The sequence below is a fragment of the Trichechus manatus genome, unplaced genomic scaffold (assembly GCF_000243295.1).
Source record: "Trichechus manatus latirostris isolate Lorelei unplaced genomic scaffold, TriManLat1.0 scaffold00016, whole genome shotgun sequence".
In the NCBI taxonomy this organism is placed as follows: domain Eukaryota; kingdom Metazoa; phylum Chordata; class Mammalia; order Sirenia; family Trichechidae; genus Trichechus; species Trichechus manatus.
In genome coordinates this window covers 8,752,124-8,777,526 of record NW_004443952.1, presented here as the reverse complement: position 1 = coordinate 8,777,526, position 25,403 = coordinate 8,752,124, and the positions used below count along the sequence as shown (strand labels likewise).

The 25,403-nt window shown below is 41.7% G+C and overlaps 1 protein-coding gene across 1 annotated transcript in view; it reads left to right on the top strand.

Moving 5' to 3' along the window:
* The window catches only part of SNX30 (sorting nexin family member 30), a 124,743-nt gene that overhangs the window by 84,766 nt on the left and 14,574 nt on the right, over window positions 1-25,403 (top strand). The window contains exons 4-7 of the mRNA XM_004372156.2: window positions 3,109-3,267; window positions 5,837-6,032; window positions 7,792-7,991; window positions 18,681-18,767. Of these exons, the coding sequence (XP_004372213.1) occupies window positions 3,109-3,267; window positions 5,837-6,032; window positions 7,792-7,991; window positions 18,681-18,767 (642 nt within the window). The remainder of the gene's footprint in view (window positions 1-3,108; window positions 3,268-5,836; window positions 6,033-7,791; window positions 7,992-18,680; window positions 18,768-25,403) is intronic.

Sequence of the window (25,403 nt, the reverse complement as noted above, 5' to 3'; positions counted from 1 at the left end):
GAGGGTCAGCAAAAAAGAGGAAGACCTTCAATAAGATGGATTGACACAGTGGCTGCAACAGTGGGCTCAAGCATAACAACGATTGTGAGGATGGCACAGGACTGGGTAGTGTTTCGTTCTGTTGTACATAGGGTTACTCTGAATTGGAACCGACTTGACGGCACCTAACAACAATAATCTACCAAACCGTAAGTGCCAGTGGGTCTCTAGCTTTGATATATTCTTCCGGTGTAGCTCTGTAATTTTATTCCTGACTCTACTCCCCTCTCTTCTTTCATTTCTAAACCTTTCTACTGTGCCCTCTAAAACTGCTGCCCTATTGTAAGGAAATTCCCCAGTATTCTTAGCCTCTTTCCTGAACCCTCCTGCCATCTCAAGATTTAGCTGAACATTGGCTGTCCCTGAAGATAGCAGTCCTCTGAAGCTGCTGCCACTTCTTCAACAAAAACAAACAAAACAATGAAACTTTTATTGGGTGTTTATTGTGTGGCAGGAATTATTTGAAGCACTTTCAATATATAACTCATTTAATCCTCATAACAACCCTATGAGGTTGGTACTATTGTTAACCTGTTTTTTACAGATGAAGAAACTGAAGTACCAAGAGATTATAGAACTTGCGTAAAGTCTGTGGTCAAACAGCTAGTAGATAAAGAGGTGGAAGATGAACGAAGGAAGCGTGACACCAGTCTTAACTCTTGATAATGACAATGAACCAAGTCTCTTGAAACCCTTTCAGGTTGAGGCTGTTGAATTCCCTCTCACTTCAAGTACCTCATTTCTAGGGGTGCTGGTGTTGCCAATTCCTAATTTTTTAAAAGGTTTTGTGTTATAAATCTGGGTTGCTTCTTGGCTTTCCCTACTGCTGGTTTAGTATTCTGCTTTTTAACGTCAGCTAAGACCACCCTCATGGCATAGTGGTAAAATGCTACAGCAGTTCGGATCCGCCAGGTGCTCCTCGGAAGCTTGATGGGGCAGTTATGCTCTGTCCTATAGGGTTGCTGTGAGTTAGAATCGACTTGACAGCAATGGGTTTTTTTTTTTAAGTCCACTATGGGTCAGAATTGACTCAATGGCAGCAGGTTTGGTTTTTTAAGTCCACTAGTGCTTAAGTGTTTATAATTTAAAAGAAGAACTCTTTATTGTCATAGTATAGGGTTTGGGGAGATTGTGAAGTTAATTGCTTGTGTTTAATTTAGCACTTTGAATGTTGTCTTAGTCATCTAGTGCTGCCATAACAGAAATACCACAAGTGGATGCTTTTAATGAAGGGAAGTTTATTTTCTCACAGTCAAAGTAGGCTAGAAGTCCAAATTCAGGGCGTCAGCTCCAGGGGAAGGCTTTTTCTCTCTGTTGGCCTTCTTCTCTTCAGTGTTACCCCGGACTAGGAGCATCTCTGTGCAGGGACCCCGGTCCAAAGGACGCACTCTGCTCCTGGCACTGCTTTCTTGATGGTATGAGGTCCCCCGTCTCACTGCTCACTTCTTTTATATCTTAAGGGATTGCCTCAGGACACAATCCAGTCTTGTAGGTCAGGTCCTGCCTTACTAACACAACTGCCACCCATCCTCCCTCATTAACATCATAGAGGCAGGATTTACAACACATAGGGAAATCACACAGTACCAGCAATCATGGTCCAGCCAAACTGATATACATATTTTTGGGAGGACATGATTCAAACCATGACAAACGTGAACTGCTAGATTGGTTTAACATTAGAAAATATATTAATTTAATTTGCCAGTTACCATATAAAAGGAAGAAAAAAGCATATGATTGTCTTGATAGATCCAAAAAGCACATACTCTTTGACTTGACCTTTCTTGTCTTGGTTTTTTTCCCTAAAGAGACTTGTACATGTGCCTCGGATGTGTCTACAGGAATGTTCACAGCAGCAGTTAGCAGTGGCACACAGCTGTAAACCGTTCACATGTACATGGTCAGGGGAGTTGATAGGCAAGTTGTCATTTAGTCGTGCAATGCAAGACTATGGAACAATACAATGATTCTCCTACAGCTTATGTTATCAGTACAAATAAGTCCAGAAACAGAGTGTAGAATGACAAAAGCCAAGTGTAGTTCTATTTTTTATGACATTCAAAAGCAAGCTCAACAAATACATTGCTTAAACACTATAAAGTATAGGGGGTGGTGAACCAAAAGTTTGAGATCATGTTTCCTTGCAGAGGGTGGGGCAAAGTGGGGATCTGATCAGGACAGAGATAGATTTGTCAGTGGTCGAGCTTTGTTTGTCAAATTGTGTAATAGATTTATGGGCACTGGTATTACTGTTATGCTGTATGACTTAGAGATAATGTAACATGATCTCTTAATATTTCATAATTAAAACATTCAAAAATTGTGGATGGTGGCTGCTTTCTGTCCTTATGGTGGTAGTAATGAGGAAGGCTTTTTAATCAAGTGTTTGATAAGCTACTACAGAAATAGTACACGTTAGATTAAAGCTCAAAGATCACTTGGTAACCGGATAGTTTTATAAATCACCAACAATATAAGATGGAGAAATTGATTTGAGTAAAGGGAGTAAAGGAAGTTATATTTTTAAGAACTTTTGAGTGTAAACCTAAATGAACAAAAAAATAAAATGGCTTAGGACTTTTTTTTGAAACATGGGTTTGCCTGATATTCATATTTTTCCATTTACTCGGTTACCCCTTGAACTGAGTGTGGAATCTCAAGATACTTAAATTATGTTTATGCAGTTGATGTTGTCTGCTTTCTTTCCCTTCCTTAAACTTTTTTTTTTCCAATTTTGCCCTAACTTTGTATTATATCATATGTGCTTCAAGCAGTGTAAAGGTAACTATTCTATTGAATTTATTGGACAAATATCTACTGACTGTTTTCTGTATTCCAGGGACTATGCTATAATATTTTGTTCCCTGCATTATAAAATTGACAGAGTAATTGTGATTTACTCCATCTATATTTGAAATCTGTATATTGATGACTATATGAAGGTCTGACTGATTAGGAAATACTGTTCTTGGACAGATGGGTAATAAGAATTATTTGCTAGCCTTGTTGTTTTTCCTTGCACCATCTCATCAATTACTCTGAATATTTATCTTCATGTCTTCATAGCCGCTTCCTGAGAAGTTTGTGGTGAAAGGTGTTGTGGATCGTTTTTCAGAAGAGTTTGTGGAGACCAGAAGAAAAGCTTTGGATAAATTCCTAAAAAGAATCACGGATCATCCTGTGCTCTCCTTCAATGAACACTTTAATGTTTTCCTCACTGCTAAGGTAAGGACAGAATTTTGCATATTCCTCCCCAAAATTAGCATTCTTAGGGCTCTTTTTTAAAAACTCGTTTTGATCTCTCAAGTCACCTTCATGTATGGTCCACTATAGCAGGTGTCATGAACTTGCTCTGTTTTTTTGATGCTTATTTGCATTAGTAAGATTTCCATGTTAGAATTCAGGAGGAAAACCTCTTTCAGAAGCAGAGGAATTAAGAATATTTTCACTTGCCAAAAGCAGACATAAGTGTTTTCTTAAACACTTCTCAGCAATATGATCCGGTTTGACCAACAATGGGCATGGAAGGGAAAGAACATTTATTGATGTTTAGTAAGGAAATTCTTCATAAGAACCCTATAAATGATTATTCATAGCCTCATTTTACAGATGAGGCAACTGAAATTCAGGGAGTTTGCACTTGTTACATGGCATAACTAGGATTTGGAATTGGGTCTTTGTGGTTCCTGAGTCCAAACTTTCTTTTTACATCATATGCCTGACCAGGAGTACTTCGGCATTACTTGGCAGCAACCATGTTCCTATTAGGTGGGTGTTTTCCAAGAATTCGCCAAAGAAATACTTGGGTCCAACACAGTTGCCAAATTCTGTGTATTCAAACCCAAGTTGACATTTCACTGGCTTCTCTCAGCATTTCCATGTTTGCAGAACTGGCCAGAAAACCCGAGGTGCTCCACTCTGATTGTCTGCGGAAATGGGGTCACATGCTTAAACTCTCATGCCAACTTCCTTCCAGCCCCATCTGTTTAGTTTCATGTATTATATTTCCATATTTAGGCCATAGGTAATTTGTTCTGTGTTGGCAAGGGTACTGAGGTCCAGGTACTTTCCAGTTTTCTTTTCAAAATGGCAAAATTGAGAAATAGTTACAGATAACATAGGTTGATGTTAAAGATGTTAGAGAAGATGCCATTCTACAGTCAGGGGAAGACACGTGGCAAAGTCCTTTGGTTTTTTTTTTTTAACTTCATTTGGTGTTTAGCCTTGTTGATGACATTCCCATTCATCGCCTCTTTTTCCCAGAGACCTTTTGTACTTGTTTTCTGAATAACTATTTCCTGGTAAACTGATCCTCAGGTATAGTTCTATAAAGTTATTGTTAAGGTAAAAATCCATCCTATTCTCCAAAAGTGCGACTCAAGGTTTCATGCAGGTTACAGGTCCATTGTCCAGAAAGGCCCTTAAGCTCGGTCATTTTTATTGAACAAAAAAGGAAAAAAAAAAAAAGGAGGGAAGAGAAAGCTTAGACTCCTGATCCTAAGAATCTCTGTGAAGGATAAGTAGGAAAGATTTTTTTAGGGGGTGGTATTTATCTGTCTATGGGCTAAGCAATATGAAAATGATTTAAAAAAATACAGGGTCCTTTAATGTCTTAATTAAAATCTAACTTTCATGTGAGTTAGTACATAGGAGTTAGCTTTAAGCAGAACAAATTCTAGTCCTAGTTCTACGTCTATATCTAGCCCACTAAATAGCCCATCCTTTCCTTTAACACACCTGGAATAACTTGGTCTTGTTCTTAGATGAGCCACTTACATGCTCTTCTGCCATAGTGAATACAGACTGTCTTCCTCTTCCTTAGATGACATGATCTTGTCACAAACTAGAGGTGTCCTTAAGAAGAAGCTGGTAATGCTGGATGAGGTGGGAGGAAGCTCAATATTAACTATGTTCATACCAAAATTTCTGTCATTGTCAGAATGGGAGTAGCAATCAGATAGGTACTGTATTCAGATAGGTACTGTGTTAATTAATTTGGCTAACTGGGGGGCATGCTTCAAAGCGCTACTTGAAGTGGAACTTAAATAGTCCACCTAGCCCATTTGGATATAGTGCTGCTCCAAAAAAATATTTTCTGTAGAAGTAATTTCAAGAACTCTGAGGCTTTGGTTATGGTCTTATGAAGGCCTGGTGCCTATGAGGATTTTTTTTTTTTTTTAAATACTTTATTACGTTTTCAGTGAAATTTTACACAGCAAATTAGGTTCCCATTTAACAATTTCTATGTATTTTGTTCAGTGACATTGGTTACATTTTTCTCAGTGTGTCAGCTTTCTCATTATGTCCATTCTGGTTGTTCTGTTTCCAGTAATCTAGTTTCCCTGTCCCCTTGCCTTTTTGTCTTTGCTTTTGAGTAAATGTTGATGGTTTGGTCTCATATAGATGATTTTTTAAAGAGTCATAGTACTCACAGATGATATTGTTTATTTTATGAGCCAATCTGTTATTTAGCTAATAGATGACCTTACGAATGTAAGGATGTTTTTTATCCAGAGTGGAAGGTTAGAAGGAGAGATGGAATCTTTAGACCATTTTCTCAGATAGCCTGACTTTGAAGGGAAGGGAGGAAAGGGAGGGGGGCTGGAGAGAGCTGCTGCTATTTTTAAGATAGGCAAGCCTTGGGTATAGTTTACATGCTGAAGTATTAGAAGGTGAAGATACAGATAGGAGAGAAGGGGTAATGACAGGGCAGGACAATGGCTGAGGGGAGGTGTGGATAGGAACAACCCTGTGTGTGATTGAGCACCTTCAGTTTGTTCTGTGTTCTCCTTAGGACCTGAATGCCTACAAGAAGCAAGGAATGGCACTGCTGACCAGAGTGGGCGAGTCAGTAAAGCATGTCACCGGAGGCTACAAGCTGAGGAGTCGGCCTCTTGAGTTTGCAGCCATAGGCGAATACTTAGATACGTTTGCACTCAAACTAGGAACCATTGATCGGATAGCCCAGCGAATCATCAAAGAAGAAATAGGTGAGCTCTTTGTTGAGATCTGAGTCATGCTCAGGGACTGTACTTACAGAAATGGCACTCATGTATGCTAATAAGCAGACTCAAACAGCAGAAATGGCGAGGTGACAGAACTAGGCCGTGTTTTACTTGTTGTTAGGTGCCATCCAGTCGATTCCAATTCGTAGTGACCCCATGTGACGGGGTAGAACAGCCCCATAGCGTTTCCCAGGCTGTAATCTTTATGGGAGCAGATTGCCAAGTTTTTTTCCTGATATTTTACTTAGAAAACCAATAAACAGATTCAAGGTGTGGAGGAGGTAGTTGTAGCCAGACTAATTTTGTGCTCCATCCTTTGTCCTGCATCTCAGCCTTGTGTTTGCTCTTCCCATAGTAAGCAAGCACTTTTAAGACTCTGGGCTTTTCCACTTTTAGCTGTCTTAACTTTAGCTTAAAACCAAACCCATTGCTTTTGAGTTGATTCTGACTTATAACGACCCTACAGCACTTGGCTGCTAACCAAAAGTTCGGCAGTTTGAGCCCACCAGCCACTCCACAGGATAAAGATGTGGCAGTCTGCTTCCATAAAGATTTATAGCCTTGGAAACCCTATGGGGCAGTTGTACTCTGTCCTATAGGGTCACTATGAGTTGGAATCAACTTGATGGCAATGGGTAACTTTAGCTTTAAAAGCAGAGACATCCACTTAACTGCCCTTCACTCATAGGAAGGATAATTTTAAAAACAAACTTAGGTATCTTTTCTGGTAAGAAGATTGTTCAAGAGGACAACATGGTGACCTGTGTTGGCCAAGGTTATGACCCTAGTGAGCCATCAGACTTGAAATTGATTCACCTGTCCCACCCCTGCTTCTTTTAAACCCACTCCTGCTGTCCTGGGGAGTTGCTGATTCCTTTCTTTATCCTTCTTGGCTTTTGCTACCACTTCATCCCCACACCTCTCATGGCCACGTACTTTACCATACCCTGAAATGTTGAGGCCCTTTGTTTCCTTACACATGTGTAGGCCAGACAGACCTGAACATTGTTAGTGATCATCCTGGCATGTGAATGATTGCAAAGCATTCTCCAGTAGTTGCCATTCATCACAGAAAAATGGCGACATCCTTTTGTAATGGCAGGAAATCATAGTGACAAATAATGGACCAAATTTTCTTTGTGGGAGAAATAAAAATCAACATTTTTCCTTGCTGCTTATGCTTGTTCCCTTCTCCTTTACCTAATGATGGTATCATGTGCGGCCTATAGGTTCTGGAGATAGATTCGGGTACTGTCCACACTTAAGGATCATGTTGAATAAATTCTGATTGGACCAGGGTGTTAGGGTGACACCTGACTGAGAGAGTGAGTCTACCTATGTAATACCACGTCTCCTGTATCAAAATGTTTCCTAAAATTTTATTATCTTTCCATTGTGACTCATTTTTTTCCTTTAATAGCATCCCCATAAACCTATATGAAACTCTGCCCCTGCTGCCTGTTAAAATAATGCTTTACTCTTTGGGTAGGTGAGTGGTTGTTTTTAAAGATGTTTGGTGGATGTGGCTCCTACCAGTTTTCCCTTGAAAGCATTGTGGACCTCTTATTCCGAGGCATAGCACTCACATTATGGGGCAGAGTGAATGGATGTTATGATGTTAGCTGGAGAATAGCCAAGAAAACACATCTTAATGTAGCAAGCTCTTGGCTGTGGTGGTTAACTGAGTCATAATACTGGTGATTGCTACTCAGCCAGACCTTATTGGTTTCTCTTCTCCCTTTAGAGTACCTTGTGGAGCTGAGAGAATATGGGCCTGTGTACTCCACCTGGAGTGCGTTAGAGGGTGAGCTGGCCGAACCCCTGGAGGGTGTGTCAGCCTGTATTGGGAACTGCTCTACAGCCTTGGAAGAGCTGACTGATGACATGACAGAAGACTTTCTGCCTGTGCTCAGGGAATATATTTTATACTCTGACTCCATGAAGGTAAGTTGGCTCCTTCTTGCACACTTAGGTACTTTCTTTGTAGTAGCCATTATAAAAAAGTAATTGATCATTGCCTGTGTGCCTGTGGTACAGGTTTCCCTCTTCTTGGGAGGGCAAGATCAGGCTTATGGACTGACATCATGGACATATAAGTAGAATGCATGGTAAACCAAGTACATGAATTAAGTGAACAAAAAGAGTTTGGAAGAAATTCTTATTAATGTTCTCTGAGAGTTCAAGAAGATATGACATCTATTAAACAACAGGATGCTGTGGAAAAAGAACTGGATAATTAGACCTCTTAGAAATTGAAATTAACCGTTTGCATCACCCAGGGAATACAGCTTGAGAAGAAGAGTGAAAAATAATCAAATAGTTATGAAAGCTCTTTTTAAAAAAAGCCAACTTTATTATAGAAAATTTCAAGCATATACAAGAGCAGAGAGAATAGTATAATGAACACCATGTACCCATCACTCTTGCCCATCTTATTTTATCTGGTATGAGAATTTTAAGGCTCTTGATACATATTAAAGTATGGGCAATGGAAGATGGAGCCTGTTCCTGGTAGAATGAATTACTTTTCCTGTATACTCTATAAAGCCATTAATCGAGTGTTTTCAAAGACAGGATTGTGTCTGGGTCTCACAGTGGGCAGGGAAGTGGTATGAATTTCCTTACCTGTTAGGTGGAAATGGTGGTGGTAGTAGTGGTAAGCGTAAAGCTCAGATGTGACGTCATTAGCCTGATGTAGCTTTGTTGGTAATTGTTGGACCTGAGGCTGAAAACCAAGGCTTCTGGCTCCAAATCTGCCCCTCATTCTCCTCTGTCACATCACCTTTTTTTAGTTTGAGATACACACATTACATCTTTAATCCTTTGACTGAAATGAGTATGGAAATACATCCTGACTTGCTTAAAATGAATCATAATATGTCACTTTAATTATGAAGTTAACAGTATGTTTTTGTGAACAAAAAGAAATATTTACAATCCCTGGGGTGCCTTTGGATTGTATAGATATTCTTGTATAGATATTCTCTTTATCAAAATGATGAGACAGGTCTCAAATTTTGCCAGACTAAAAACCTGATACATACATGGTGCTTGCTGCTGTGTGCTGTTGAGTCAATTCTAACTCATAGCGACCCTGTATGATGAGTAGAACTACCCCATAGGGTTTCCAAGGCTGTAATCTTTATGGGAGCAGATTGCCAGGTCTTTTCTCCCGTGGAGCAGCTGGTGGTTTTAAACTGCCAACCTTTCCGTTAGCAGCTGAGCACACAACCACTGTACCAGCAGGGCTCCTTACATACATGATATTGAGATAATATAGCACAAATGACTTTGGTCTTTCGCATAGTAATGTATTAGTACTTAATATCTACTTGTACTTGAAACAGGATTTTAAATTGTCATTTAGCAAGGATTTATCTGGTATCTTTATTAAAACATTATTACCCAATGAGACGTAAGCTCGTGTGAGTAATTGAAGTTACATGTCAAAGCAACGCTTATTTGCCCTTTTTTTTCACCTCATGTGTGAGGCATATGTATTGAGTTTCTTGTTTACTGAACCTGAAAAAATATTAATCAGGTTAACTGAGCTGGGAGGCTGGGATTGCACCAGTGTTGTCTGGGGAGGGGCATGGTAAAGTGGAAGTGTTGATGGGCAGACCCTAAAACCCAAGCTCTGTCCCATGGTGAGCTTAATTAGAAAGAAAACGGGGCCGCCTGCTCTCTCTCTTTCCTGCCAGAAAATGTCTGCAGCGTGTTCTGGGCAAGACAGTAGTAACACGACGGCATAGCCAAGACTATGTGTGGAATTGCCAGGGTCTGTGTAGCTCCTACCACTTTTCCCCCAGAAAGCATTGTCGACCTCTTATCCGGAGGCATTGCACTTGCATTAAGGGCCAGAGTGAATGGATGTTATTATGTCCTAAGTGGTTAGGTGTCTTAAGTGGTTCCCCTACCTTTGAACATTACTGTTTTTTAAGAATTCTTAACTATGTTTTATTCCCCTGAGAGATTCGTATAGTTCCACTTCCAAAATAACTTTCTGATTTTTTGAGATGTGTATGGGACAGACTTTGCTATTCAGCATGAAAACTAAATGGAGGAGAGGACTTTCCAAAAGACCTGGTTGTGACATGTTTTCCATCCACTACTGAACGGTTTTCGGAACAGAGACTGTCTTTCCGGGTTTGTCTTGGTGGGAAGTTATTGGTGTAATGACATATTGTCAGACTATTCCATTTATCATGGCCTTGAGTGGATCCAAGTGAGTATTTATCCATATCATTTAGAGTCAGGGGCTTGTGCCTTAGGAATCTGAAATATTTGGGGTTCATTTGAGCCTTGCATGGGGGAAATGCTGACACTCATGGAAGTCTTCTCCATACGGGGCTAAGACCAGGAGTCCTGTCTGAGTTTGGAAGAGTCTTTGGGATCATTTAGTCTAACTTACTCGTTTTACAGATGAAGAAACCAAGGCCCCATTGGTAAATCTTTTCCCTGTTCCATGGCCACAGGCTATATCCCCTAACTCTTACAGTCACCTTGCAGCTGTGTCCTTACTATTTACCAAGAAGAAAACAAGGTGAGACCCTGCTTTTCAAGGCTGAGTCTCAAATTGTATCTTTTTAAGTACAGTCATAGTTGGGTGCATTCTGTTCCCTTGTGAGGTAGAGAAAAAGTGGAGTCATTATCAGACCATGTGGATCAAATGGAGCGGTGAGATTTTGAGGACTGAACAATGAGGGCAGCTTGTGCTAGAAAGATGGTTGAAGATGTGTATTCCAAGGGTGCTGTAGAGAGATGGTGCACAGTGCCTGAGGGGGAGGGGTACCAGAATTTCCCTCAGGTCCAGTACTTAGGTTGAAGACGCTGTACATATCTGTAGGTGATCCTTTATATGGGATTTCACATCCTATTGACCATGAGTGTGTAAAATGTAATTAAGGTAGTGATGGACTGACAGATAACATCTTAGAATCCTTATAAATTTCTAGCAGTGCCTTTTGAGTACTTCCATCCTTGTGACCAGGCCAAGAGTTAGAGAAGCAGCCTTTAAAAAGGTTAGGGCAGGACCATTTGTTTCCCACAGTGCCTTATCCATTGAAGGTAGTCAGTAAATATTCAATTGAATTTGACCATTTAGTGAGGTTGGAATATTTACAGATATATAACTACTATATGTTATGTATCTTGTCATTATTAAGAGATGGGTTTATCTGTAAGTCAAGTAGCATGCTTTCTCATAGGTGTTGGTGAATGACTGGGGTGGGTCGAGGAACTGAAGGAAGAGTGGATGTTAAGGGAAAGCCACACAGAGGAAGTGGCGTTGATTGGAGACTTGAATGACATAGGGGAGTTAGCTGTGAGGATAGAGCATTTTAGGCAGAGGGAAAGCAAGTGCAAAGATTATAATGCAGAAATGAGCTTAGTGTTTTTGCAGGTCAGAAAGGCCAATGTGAGTGGAGCCCAGTAAGCAAGGTAGTGAGTAGTAGGAGGTGAGGTGAAAGAGATAGATAGCAGCCAGGTCATGTAGCATCGTGAAGGCCATGGTTAGTAAGAGTCTGGATTTTATTCTAAGGAGTAAAAGGGAAGCCATTCAGCTTTATGTAGGGGAGTTACATAATACAATTTTTACTTTAAAAAAAACAACTAGTGCTGCAGTGCGGAGAACGCGTTGTGGAGGGTGACAGGTAGTGGGGAGACCAGTTAAGAGACTCTCACAGGGGACCAAGTGGCAGATAACTGAGGTGGTTCTGATGTGTCAAGGATGAGAAATGAAAAGTAGGTTCCTACAGGGCTGTTATCTCTGAGCAGAGTAATGACATTACCCAGTAGCGTGATTACAAGCTTTGTTACTTACGTAGCAATTAGGACAAAGAGGAACAGTGTAAGATTCATCTTGGACCAGTCTTGTTTTAGCACTGTGTCCCAGGGTGAAATGACAAAGAAACCTCCTCTACTCATGCCCCCAATGCATCATAGGCAAAAGACAAACGGACCCGGGGTTTATATACCTTAAATCAGAGGGTATACATGCTGGAGTGCATGGGGAAAGAGGAAGGGAGGTAAGAGGAAGGTACCTATGTTTAGGCGCAGCTGGCATGGCCTTCCTGTGACCAGGAAGGTGTCTTTGTTCAGGTGCAAACAGCATAGCCATCCTGTGACCAGGTTGTGTAACTATAAAGAACATTCCTTTCCCTTTTAAGTACAAGATTAATTTCTCAAGCCTGTATTTTCTGATTAATGATACAGTGGGTTAAAAGCCAGCAGAAGAAACTCCCTCCCCTGGAGTGTATACTTCAATACAATTAGGTAGTCAGGGAGACGGTGGGAAGCAAAATTCACTCTGAGAAAGCACTTTTCCTGCAATGGTGGAACTTGGACCATGCTGGTAGAGAAGTAGATGGATTTGGGATATATTTTGGATGAAGAGACAACTGGACTTGCTGCTGTATTAATGCAAGATGAGAAAGGGAGTAATTGAGAATGACTTCTGTGTTTCGGCGTCAGCACCTGGGTGGATAGTGGTACCCGTTAGCGGGATGCGGAAGACTAGAGAGGAGAGGAACAGATTTGGGGGGGGGGGGAGTGGGAATCTTGTTGTTTTAGCCATATTGAGTTTAAAAATGCCTATTAGTCATTAAAGTGGAGATGTCAGGACAATTGGTTTTATGAGTTTTGTTCAGAGCAGGAATAGAAATTTAGTAGTCATTTGTATTTACCAAAAAACACCAGACTTGTTGCTGTCGAGTTGATTCCAACTCATAGCGACCCAACAGGACAGAGTAAAGCTACCCTATAGGGTTTCCAGGGAGCAGCTGGTGGATTCAGGCTGGTTTGGTTAGTGACCAAATGCTTAACCACTGCACCACCAGGGCTCCTATTTGTATCTAGGTGGTGTTTAAACTTATGAGCCTGGATGAGATGTTCGTCTAGGGAGATGAGATGGAGGTGAGTAGAGGGTTTAATTCTGTGCCCTGGGCATGACAATATTTAGTGGTCTAGCACCTAGATACGTAGGGGAACAAATAGGAAAAGGAGTCTGAGATGGAATGATCAGTGTGGTAGGAGGAAAAAGTAGAGAATAGTCTCACTGAAGCCGAGAGAAACGTTTTAAGGAGGAGGGATGATAAACAGTGACCATTGGATTTAATAATGTGGAAGTTGTTGGTGATCATGATTAGAAATGTGAAATGTGGATGCAGAAGTTGTGATTTAAAGACAAAGTTTTAAATACCTGGATAGTTCTTTTCAAATGGTGATTATTTAGTTGTCATTGTGGTCAGATGGTTTCTTTATCTTGCCTGCACTTTCCCCTCAGAAGCCACAAGGTGGAACCATTGAGTCAAACTACGGTGAAATGACCAGTTGACGCTTTAGGTTGGCCATTTCCAGCGCCAAATGCTAAAATGTGAAAGCTAAAATGAAAATTTTCTGGAAGATTGAGTTCTAGGGGAAAATGGCCCTCTTTTTATTATGGTGGAAATATAGATGACAAAACATACAACATCTCAATAATTTCTAATGTATGATTCAGTGACAAAAAGTGTCCCCCCTCTGAACAAAAGTGATTATTTATTGAGGGGTTAGTTTCTTGTAATCAAAGTGAAAATATTAAGAAGCAGGATGTGAACTGTACATGTTGATCTCAAATGTTTTAACGAATTAGAAAAAAAGAAATATAAAAACTCTGGGGTTCCCAATGATGGCAAACTGAATAGATATTTAAACATCCTCTTTTTCATGAAACCTCACCAAAGTGACACTGAAAGTATTTTTTTTTAAATCCACGAGGACAAAAGAGCAACAGAAGAAGAGACAATAGCAATGCAGTTTGAAGCTGGAAAGCAGCTAGACAGGTGACAAGTGACTTAGATGACTGGATTAGCAGCTGAGTGCATTAACCGTTTGTTACAGCCAGGGACTCCAAATGGGCTATTATAATTTGTTATGAACATTTTGGATGACACATATTATGGTTTCATTCTTTAACGTTTCTATATGGAAAAATTCAAACATATGCAAAAGTAGAGTACAAGTATAACAAACCCCCATGTACCTATCACCCAGCTCCTGCAGTTGCCAACTTATAGTCCATCTTCTTCCATCCCTCCTCCCACCCATTCCCAACCCACTCCCGCTGTATTATTTTAAAACGAATTCCAACATCATATCATTTCCTAAAAAAAATTTCAGCACACATCTCCAAAATGAAAGCATTCTTTTAAAAAACAAAAAGGACCACATTATTATCAGACCTAAAAAAATTAACAATTCCTCATTATCCTCAAATATCCAGTTAGTGTTCAAATTTCCTCAATTGTTTCAGATACTGTTTTTACAAGTTTTGCCCCCCACATCAGGATCCGTACATCAGCTGGTACGTTTTTAAATATTTTTGGATCTATAGCCTCTTTCTTCATCTATTTTTTTCTCTTATAATTCATTTGCTGAAGAAACTGAGTCATTTGTCCCCTCTTCATTTGAAAGGAAAGATAATGGAATTCCACATTACTAGGACCACTTTGAAATCATGGCAAGATGATCTAATTTATAAAGTATAGTGTCTAATAGAAACTTATTTCATGTATCTAATTAAAAGTTGGAGCCCTGGTGGCACAGTGGTTAAGAGTTGCAGTTCCTAACCAAAAGGTTGGCAGTTTGAATCCACCAGCCACTCTTTGGAAACCCTGTCCTATAGGGTTGTTATGAGTCGGAATCAACTCGACGGCAATGGGTTTTGTTTTCTTGTTTTTTTTAAATTAAAAGTCACCTTCTCAGTGAGGCCCTCCCTGGCTACCCTATGTACAATTTCTTTATCCCCCAAACGCTTGATGCTCAGTTTCTTCTTCTCCTGTGGTTCCCCCCCACCCCCCCCACTTAACAGACTATATGGTTTGTTTATTGGCTACTTCCCCAAGGGTGGATTAGCCAGTAAGCAGGGTATGCATGAATTTCCAGTAAGCAAGTTATGCACTTACTAATCTGTACTGCACAAATACTGAAATTGCGCACTACAGATTAGTAAATAAGCACAAACATAATTTGCTTATTGGGTAATCTGTTCCTTTAAAGAGGTATCCTCCCCTTTAAAACTTGAGCTTCATGAAGATGAGGGTTTTGTGGGTTTTGGTCTCTACGTATCCCCAGTATCTGGAACAGGCACCAGTAAATACTTGAATGAATAAATGAATGAAAGTGAATTAAGGCAGGACAGAAACGTGAGGATGGCTGTGTAGGGTGACACAGAGGAAATGAGGAAAGTATCTGTACTTGTTTGATTTGTGGTATCCACTAGGACCAGAGACTCCTATAAAGACTTGCTAAAAGCTCAGATGATGAATATGGTCTGAAAGTCACTCATTGAGGGAGGGGCCTCTCAGTAGACACTGGCTTGGTCAAAGGGTCTGTTGACCCTTTCGTCCTGTTAGAGGCTCGATCCAACCTAACAGTCATGTGCTGGTCTGACCATTTCTATCAGCAGAGCCTGTGGTGTTTGGGTGGGAGACCAGTCCTTTCAGACTGTCTCCAAGAATGTACTGAGGTGCTCGCAACAAGAATGATAGTCTTAAAACAGTTTAACTTGATGTAAGACAAGTTTCCCAACCTTTAGAGCAGTTGGATTGCAGCCCGACTGTGAAACCACAGCTGCCCTAGAATGCAGAGCCTGAGTGAGTCACTGCCGTGCTGTAGCCTGTGGTATGGCCTCAAACAGGTCCCGCCACTGTCTTCTTGTCTCTAAAATAGGGATAATACCCCTTCACCTCTGCAGGGTTGTTGTGAGCCTTTTGTGCTGTCCAGTGATGCAGGGATGTTATCACAAACCCCTAGTCAGCCTGGGTGAGAAGATGGAGTGCTGGCTGCTCTGGGTGAGGTTGGGGGTAACAAGTAGCGAGGCCAGGCCAACTAGGAGTCGTCTCTCACCTGCTCTGGGGGTGGGGAGAGGGTGATACCTTTGGGCTGTTTAGCTGTGTGGAGCTGTTAGATCTTCTCTTCCCATCCCTCCCCTAGGGGCTTTGGCTACATCAGCTGAGTGACCAGGAAGCCTGTGCTGTGCTGACTATATGCCAAAGCATTGTTTTAAGATCCTTTCTAGCTTTGGTCATAAGATTCTTGCCACAGTGACAGTGTGTCAGTGTCTCTAGAATAACGCATCCTCATTCCTAGAAATGCTGGTCTGGACTTGCATGCTTTTTCCAGCAAGACGTGCCCAGGACGAGACTCCACTTCACTTGGCCCATCTCCCAGCTGTCCCATTGCTCTTTGAGGAATCACGTTTGCGTCCCCGTGGGTTGCACTATGTGTTTATTTCTTGTGGGTAGAGATCATGGTTTTACCCCTGCTAGTACCAGGCCAGTAGATTTACATTGTTTTCCGGGGTCTTATGAAATCCAGCAAGGACCCCTGATTTTTTTTTTTTTCCACTTTATAGACCACTGTTCAACGAAGTAGCCACTAGCCATATGTGGCAAGTTAAGATTAAATTTAAACGAATTAAAATTAAATAAAAATTTAAATCTAGTTCCTTAGACACACTAGCTGCATTTCTAGTGTCTAATTTGCACCTAGAGCTAACAGCTACCATATTAGTGCAGATTATAGAACGTTTCCATCATAACAGAAAGTTCTGTTGAATAGTACTGTAAATATTCCTACTCAAAGATTCATGAATGTGGAGAGGGAGCTTGAGAGCACTTAGGAGAAAGGTGAGCGACAAATGATGGAAAATAAGCTATCGCACGATTTACCTCATGCTGTTATTTTTTAATGTGTTGTGATAAAATATACATACATAAAATGCACCCTTTTAACCATTTCAAAAAATGGCATTAATGACTATATTCAATGTGTTGTGCAACCATTATCACTACTTCCAAAACATTTTCATTACCCCAGACAGAAATTCTGTATATTCATTGAGCAATAATTCCCCATTTCCTCCTCCTCCTAGCCCCTGGTAACTTCTGATCTACTTTCTGTTTCTATGCATTTCCCTATTCTAGATATTTCATATAAGTGGGATCGTATAATATTTATCTTTCTGTGTCTGGCTTATTCCACTTAGCATGTCTTCAGGGTTCATCTATGTCATGCGTGTGTCAGAACTTTCATTTCTCTTTATAACTGAATAATATTCCATCATACGTAAGTGTCACATTTTGTTCATCCATTCATCTGTTGGTGGACATTTGGGTTGCTTCCACCTTTTGGCTGTTGTGAATAATGTTGCAAAGTTTACCTCATGCTGTTTTCATGGTAAAACAGTTCTCAAAATAAATTCTTGCTTCAGGGGAAGACTTGAGGTTCCCAATGTTAACACATCCCATTAGGAAGTTGTCCCCAGAGCTCTCTCGGTTATTCAGTTGCTTGTCACCTTTGTGGAGCTCTGGTGGCACAGTGGTTAAGATTCAGGCTGTTAACCAAAAGGTCAGCAGTTCAAATCCACGAGCTACTCCTTGGAAACTGTATAGGGCATGTTATACTCTGTCCTGTAGGGTCACTATGAGTCGAAATTGACTCAACAGCAACGGGTTTTTTTTTTTTTTGTCAACTTTTAGCACATTGTCAGAACATGGCTGCCCACCACTTAGCCAAGGAATGGCTCCTTCCTGCCGTGACTCCACGCTCTGCTGGAAGGCTCCCTGCTAGAAACTGTCAGAGGACTTTGGGCTTTCTGAGTTAATGGGAAAGAAAGTTCTTATCACTCTTGGTTTGCCATTTGTGTTTCTACTAAAAGAAGGAAAAAAGTGATGAAATAGAAGCTTGTCTAGAATGTCTGCTGCCATCTTTTCTGTCCAGCTGGCAGAGTCTTAGCAGCAGGACCAGGACTAGGTGAGGCAAGCCAGATGCCCAGGGTGCAAATTTAAGGTACTTATCTTGTATTTGCACAAGCCTGAGAGCAAGTGTGTCCTTAAAGTTTGTGCCCTGGGTGCCTCAGTTGCCTCACCCTAGTCCAGGGCTGGTTCTCTTCAGTCCCATTCACCACTTGCTGGCAGACTCACTGCATGGTTCTAGGAATTTTGGGCTTGTACATAATTCTTTTAGCACATACAGCATCATACCATGTCAGCACCTCTCCCAGACCGAGCCCCTCAGGTAGGGACTGTATCTCTTGGCTCTTTGGACACCTGGCCCATCGTCGACAACAAATAAGTGGCTGATGGATTAAATCAGTCAACCAGGTATCAACTCAATTAATGCAGGAGTCAAGAACTCTCTTGACTTAGCCTTTTCCATTGAGAGTTCAGAGAGTGTCCTTCATTGTAACCTGCTGAGTTCTACAGTTTGGCACAGCTGAGTTCTTTGCACACAGTGAAGCCGAGAGTGTTCCCATTAGTATGGCTATGGATGGGCACTGTTTCCCCCATGGCCCTTCCCCAGGATCCTTTATCCTTTAGCAGCAGGCTGTTACCTCACTAGAAATCTCTTGTGTCCAGGTATGGTTCTCCTCTCTTCCCTCCTTTACGCCTTTACCTCTGAACTTTACCTCAGAGTTCATGTCATGTGTCATGCTGCAGCTTCTGTGACAAGGCCGGACTGCCCTGGGAGCACATAGCTGGGCCTGGGTGTGCCATGGTTAATTTGGGGAGGAGTGGAGAAAAGAAGCAATTGCCTGATGTTGGAGGCCCCTCTGTGAACTCTGTGTTACATGCTTCTTTCTGCCTTCCACAGAGTGTATTGAAGAAGAGAGATCAAGTGCAAGCAGAATACGAAACCAAACTGGAAGCTGTGGCTCTGAGGAAGGAAGACCGACCCAAGGTGAGGGAAGACATGTGGGAGGGATGGCCTGGTCTGGGCTAATAGCTGTAATCCACTGGTGCTAAGAAAATTCTTGTCCTAGGTAAGCACTTGGCTGCTAACTGAAAGGTTGGCAGTTTGAACCCACCCAGTAGTTCCACAAGAGAAAGACATGGAGATCTGCTTCCGTAAAGATGACAGCCAAGAAAACCTTGTGGGGCAGTTGTACTCTGTCACATGGGGTAGCTATGAGTTGAAATTGACTTGATGGCATATAACAACAGATAAATACAACTAGGGGAATCAGTGTAGATGGGCTATGTTGATGCTATCGTTTTCTTGTTTTTGCTTCATTTAATGTCTCACTTCTGAGAGCTCCAAATGTGCTCTTGGGGTTGAGTTTTCTGCTCGTATATGAGATTTTTGTTTACAAGACTTCCAACTCCGCCATTCACTGGCACTTCTCTCTGTAAAATGCCATTGTGGGGAGAGAGGAAGAATAGTCCAGATCAGTGCTCCCTAAGTGTGGTTCACGAACTGCTACACAAATGGTTACCAATCCATGACGACAAGCACAGAAACTGAGAGTAAGTGCTTGGGAACGTGTATAGCAATTTGGCATTGCTACAGGATCAGTGGACTCATAATACTCGATGTGAGTGTTGACAAACTGGCTTAGTGAGTTGCAATGAGAGCAAGCTGCATAATAGTTATACACAGTAGGACTACGATTTGATTGGATTAGAGGGGAAAAAGCCAACACAAACTAGTCCTTCAGCACAGAGTTTGAGGAGTGCTGGTCTAGCTTGTCTGTGATGCCTTCCAGCTCCAGTGCTGTGGGTCCAGATAGAGGATCACAGTTGTAAAAATGCATCTGTTGTATCAGTCACTCCGCTTGTTGTCTTTCCCTTCCCCCACTAGGATTAAAGACAGTAAGAGTAATAAAGGCCAAGATGCAAGTGCTTATAATGTGTTAGGCACTTTATATTATCTCATTCATCCCACACAACAGTCATGTGGGTTAGGTACCATTGTTATTCCCACTTGAGAGATGAGCAAACCGAGGCCAAAGATCACACCAATAGCAAGTGGTTGAGCCAGGATTACAACCTGCAGTCTGACTTTAGAACCATTATGTTACTCTACTCCTTCTACAGTTTGTAATTGGAAGGGAGAGGGGATGTTATTAAAAAGATAAATAGCAGGAGCTCAAGTTTCAGGGAAATAGTTTGACATCAGAACTGGTATTTTTTTCCCCACTGCCTTGGCTCTTGCTGCTGCCGCGATGCTGAGGCATACCTGGAAAGGAACCGGCTTCGGGAATTTGAAACCTGGATCTTTGAAATGGCACACCTTCGCTTTATATGGTGCTTTTTTGTATTCATTGCTTCGCGTGATGACTGCAGTAGTCATCTGAGGCACAGAGGGAAGGCATCGTTCTTTCCACCTTTCATGGATGAGGAAATAAGGCACAAAGCAGCTCAATAAATGGCCTAGCTTTATTGATGCCAAATGTCTGCATCCAGTGTTCTGTATCCAGCAGACATACAATACATGTTTGTTGCATTGATTCGTGTGTCACCGATAGAGATCTACACAGAGAATGAAGGCTGCATACATTTTATAGAAAGTCAGATGATAAGGATTAGGAGCCTTGTCATTGGCCCAGTATATGTAACTGGGACTTGGCCAAAGAGCTAGGCACCCTCCCTTTCTTGCCTCACCCTTCTTCCATCTTCTGTGTCACGAGGGAGGCCGCAATGGAAAAGCAGCAGTGTACACAGCTGCCTGGTGTCTTCCAGCTGCCTGTCCTGTTCACGAATCCCTAGCTATCCTGGGATATTCTGGAGGGTGGTGTTGTCTGCTATGTCCATGTCTCAGTCTCATTTAAAGAAGTGGCATGGAGTACTGTGTTTATATATTTAAAATTTTTCCTCCTAACAATTTAGCCCTCAAATATAAATATAGAAGCCACTTTTCCTGGCTAAGGAGGGAAGGAGAGCCAGCAAATTTTGCCACTGGCCTAGTTTGGAAGCTAAAGAGCCTATATTTTAAAGATATCACTTAAATAGTTCTGTCACATTCGTATATGCTTAGCACTGAATACAGGCTGGTTTTGTCATTTAATGTTATGTTTAGCCCTATATGGAACAATTCCTTTCCAAAGGTAGGAGATGTGAATAATAAGGCTGAATTAAATCTTGACCATGCCCTGGCTGGCTGGCTTCCTAAAGTCAGAGGGAGCAGCTATCTTTGGCTCCCATGTACAACCCAGTTAAACTGCTGGGCTTCCCGGCCTTGTGTCCTACCCTTGTTACTGGTCTGGGTGACTCCTCTTCTCCTCCCATGGTAGTTGAGATCTTCCCGCTGCTGTGCCTCCCTGGAGCACCACTTACCCACACAACTCAGTCTCTTGACCACAAGAGTTCTTATAAGAGAGGAAGGGTTTCTTTGTATCTAATAAGAATAACTAAAACCTCCTAAAATCTACACCTGTTTCCATCTAGTCGATTCTGACTCATAGCGACCCTGTAGGACAGAGTGGAACTGCCCAATAGGGTTTCCAAGGCTGTAATCTTTATGGAAGCAGCCTACCACATCTTTCTCCTGTGGAGTGGCTGGTGGTTTCAAACTGCTGACCTTTCGGTTAGCAGCCAAGCATTTTAACCACTGTGCCCGCAAGGCTCCTGTTATGAGAATAACTAGTAGCTCATAAATACATCTACATTTTCTTAGCACACTGTGGGTAAGCAGTCTTCATCCTCCCTCTTTTTGGCCATGCCAGAGTTAATTTTGCTACATGTTTAGTAATTCTGCTATTTAAAAATAAAACAAACCTGGGACCATCATGATGGTGGTGAGCCACTGTGTGTAATCCAGCAATGGGGTCAGCAGAATTTGTGTACCAGTTTTGAGTCAAGGGCAGCAGCTTCCTTGATGGGCAGAGAAGAGCTCAGTTGATAACCTGTCCAAGTCTACCGTGGTTTGGTAGAAAGAACACAGGATTTACAGTCAAGATAATCCTGGGTTCAAATCCCAGCTCTGCCCTCTGTGGGCCTCAGCTGCCACGTACACGTTATTGTTGTGAAGACGGAAAGTGCTCAGATGGTGTCTGACGTCACAGCTGCCCATTGGTGGGACGCTGCTTCCTGTACAAGCTCTGTTAGGAGTGCTCACTGCCAGCTTTGTTTCTGGGTTTGTTGCCATTTAATCTTGTTAAAAATCTTTAGTTTTTTTTTGGACCACAGTATTTTAGACAGTATTTCCTGGAGTCCCTCAGTGTCCCCTGCTCTTCCACCCTACCCTACGACTATCCCCCACAACACCCTATCAGCAGGTAGATAGACATCTAGGAAATTAGTAACTTAAGGTGTTGATGTGCTTTGTTTTATGTGGTTTTGGGCTCTACATTCCAGAGCTGCTATTGAGATACAAGCCAGAGTATCAGGAAGTGGGTCAGGGCAGATTTCACCCCTAATGACTTCTTAAGTAACTTAGGGACTGTAAGCATTCAGCCAGTTGTACTATTTATAACTCAGAGTAGGAGCAAGAGTGTTCACAGGTCTGATGCGGAGAAGGAGAGGATTCCTACTAAAAGATAGGGAGTTTTTACAGGGGCAGGCACTGGGTCTGGGTTTGTAAGCTAGTGAGTGTTAACAGATCAGCTGAGTGAGTCTGGGGGCTTACTTTGCTTTGAGGTGAAATCTTGAAGGTTGCTCTGAAGAGTGAGGGAAAGTTGATTTGTGTGAAGCTGTGGAGTGATGTCAAAATCTGATCACTTCTCCATAACCCAGAAGAAGCAAATAGCCTCACAAGTGTAATCCTCACTGAGGATTTCAAAATGGGTGGTTGTCATCGGCCGCTGGAGGAGTGAGTCCCTTAGTTCTAACTTGTTAACCTTTGTGGGTCTTTATGGCTGTGGCTTCTCAATGTGTGTTGAGATCATGGGGGTGGTGAGGCCTTTAGAGCTAGGGGAAAGGTTAGTATCATAGAATTTAAGGTTTTGCTTTGCTTTTAGTATTGGAAAAGACTCAGCAGACCCTGAAGTAGTTTATTCTCAGGCAAATGATAAAGACTTGGCTTTCCTGATTTTAATTTTGAGGTTAGAGAAATTGCAGGCACTTAATAGGAGCTGGCTGCCTACTGTGGTATTGTCAGGACCACAGACTTTTGTTAGTTAACCCACTTTAGAACATACAGAGGATATAAACACAATTACTGGAAACAATGAGGGGCCAAGGAACTGTATTTAAAAATGGATTGGAAGGATACCTACCCTAGCGTGGGCAATAATGGTAAACTGGGAGGGAACTCTGACTTTTTTTTTCCCACCAATTTTTTTATTGTTGTTGAGAATATACACAGCAAAACATAACACCAGTTCAACTTTCTACATGTACAATTCAGTGACATTGATTACATTCCTTGAGTTGTACACTCATTCTCACCCTCCTTTTCTGAGTTGTTCCTCCCCTGTTAACATAAATTTATTACCCTCTAAGGTTCTTACCTAATCTTTCAAGTTACTATTATCAATTTGATTTATATAGATAGTTCTTAAAAGAGCATAATGCTCAAGGCAGACCTTTTTTTTTAACTAGTTAAGCTAAACTATTGTTTGGTTTTAAGAAGACTTTAGGGAATATTTTTGGTTCAAGGTTCAAAGATTATCTAAGAACAATAGTTTCAAGAGTTCATCCACCCTCCATGGCTCAGGAAAATCTAGAATCCATGAGAATTTTAAATTCTGCATTTTCCCCCTTTTGATCAGGATTCTTCCATGGACTTTTTGATCAAAATGTTCAGTAATGGTAGCCGGGCACCATCCAGTTCTTCTGGTCCCATGAAAAAAGGGGTAGTTGGAACTCTCACATTTTATTCTCTTCCATACTGGACTTTTTTCAATGTTAATAGGGCCATGTCTTACTAGGTCAAAGAAGAACATAGAAGGGATAGTGAGAGAGAATGCTTTACAAAAATCTTGTAGTTATCTTCATGAGGTGCTAATTCAGGGCCTGACTTTGTACTGGGTATGGTACCAGGTGAAGAAACTATTTGAGATGGGTAGTGTCCATTGTGGAGGTGAGAAGGTCTGTTGTATGGAGGTGGAAGGTGTAGAAAAACAAGGTGTACTGAGCTGTTGCTTCTCAGATTGAGCAGAAGTAGTGAGGGGAAGTAGAAATTCAGATCACTTGGAGAAACCTTTTGGAGGCTATGGAACTTTAAAAGCCCTTAGAACCACCAGAATGGTTAACATTCTGGAATGGGGAAGATGTGGCAGACAGCAAGAGCAGTGGCTCTAAAGTGGCACATGTGAACAGGGAGACTTCTTCAGATCTGAGAGCTGGGCAAGAGTACCTGTTGTTTCCAAATGCTTTTGGCAAGTCAAAAACCTGATGTTTTCCAGTTCTCTCCACAAAGGCAATAATCTCAGCCTGGGTTAGAAGGCCAGACTAATGAAGCAGAGGTCACACTCAGCCAAAGGAAGACAGGACTCTGTCATCTCCTTTACCCTGTTTACTCCCTACAACAGTCTTCTTATCAGTGTGGTTGTTCCTGTTTTACAGGTGAGGAAATTATATCACTTACATGCCAAAGCTAACAAATGGTGGAGCTGGGATTGGACCTCAGATGTGTCTATCTCCAAAGCTGGTGCCCTGTATGCCCACTACATGGGCTCTCAGCAATCTTTGCTCCATTGATGGGGAGGGTTCTGGTGTTTGTAAGCGTGTACAGACATCTAGAGAGCCCCTTGATATTGTTGTTGTTAGGTGCTGTTGAGTCGGTTCCAACTCACAGTGACCCTTTGTACAACAGAAAGAAACATTGCCCAATCCTGTGCCATCCTCACAATCGTTTTGCTTGAGCCCATTGTTGCAGCCACTGTGTCCATCCCATCTTGTTCATGGTCTTCCTCTTTTTCGCTGACCCTCTACTAAGCATGATGTCTTTCTCCAGGGACTGGTCCCTCCTGATAATATGTCCAAAGAATGAGACGAAGTCTTGCCATCCTTCCTTCTAACGAACATTCTGGCTGTGCTTCTTTTTTTATTGTTTATTGTTGTAGTTTAAGTGAAAGTTTACATTTTAAGTTAGTTTCTCATACAAAAACTTATATGTACATTGTTATGTGACACTAATTGTTCTCCATATACTATGACAGCACACTGCTTTCCACCCCTAATTTACCATGTCCATTCAACCAGCTCCTAACCCTCTCTGCCTTCTCATCTCCCCTCCAGACAGAAGCTGCCCATTTAGTCTTATGTATCTACTTGAGCTAAGAAGCACACTCTTCACGAGTATAATTTTAGGTCCCACAGTCCAGTCCAATCCTTGTCTGAAGAGTTGGCCTCGGGAATGGTTTTAGTTCTGGGTTGACAGAGAGTCCAGGGCCCATGCTTTCCAGGGTTCCTCCAGTCTCAGTCAGACCATTAAGTCTGGTCTTTTTACTAGAATTTGAGTTCTGCACCCCACCTTTTTTCTGCTCCATCAGGGACTCTCTGTTGTGTTCCCTCTGGCTGTACTTCTTACCAAGACAGATTTGTTTGTTCTTCCGGCAGTCCATAGTACATTCAGTATTCTTCACCAACACCATCCTTCAAAGGCATCAGTTCTTCTTAGGTCTTCCTTATTCCTTGTCCAGCTTTCACATGC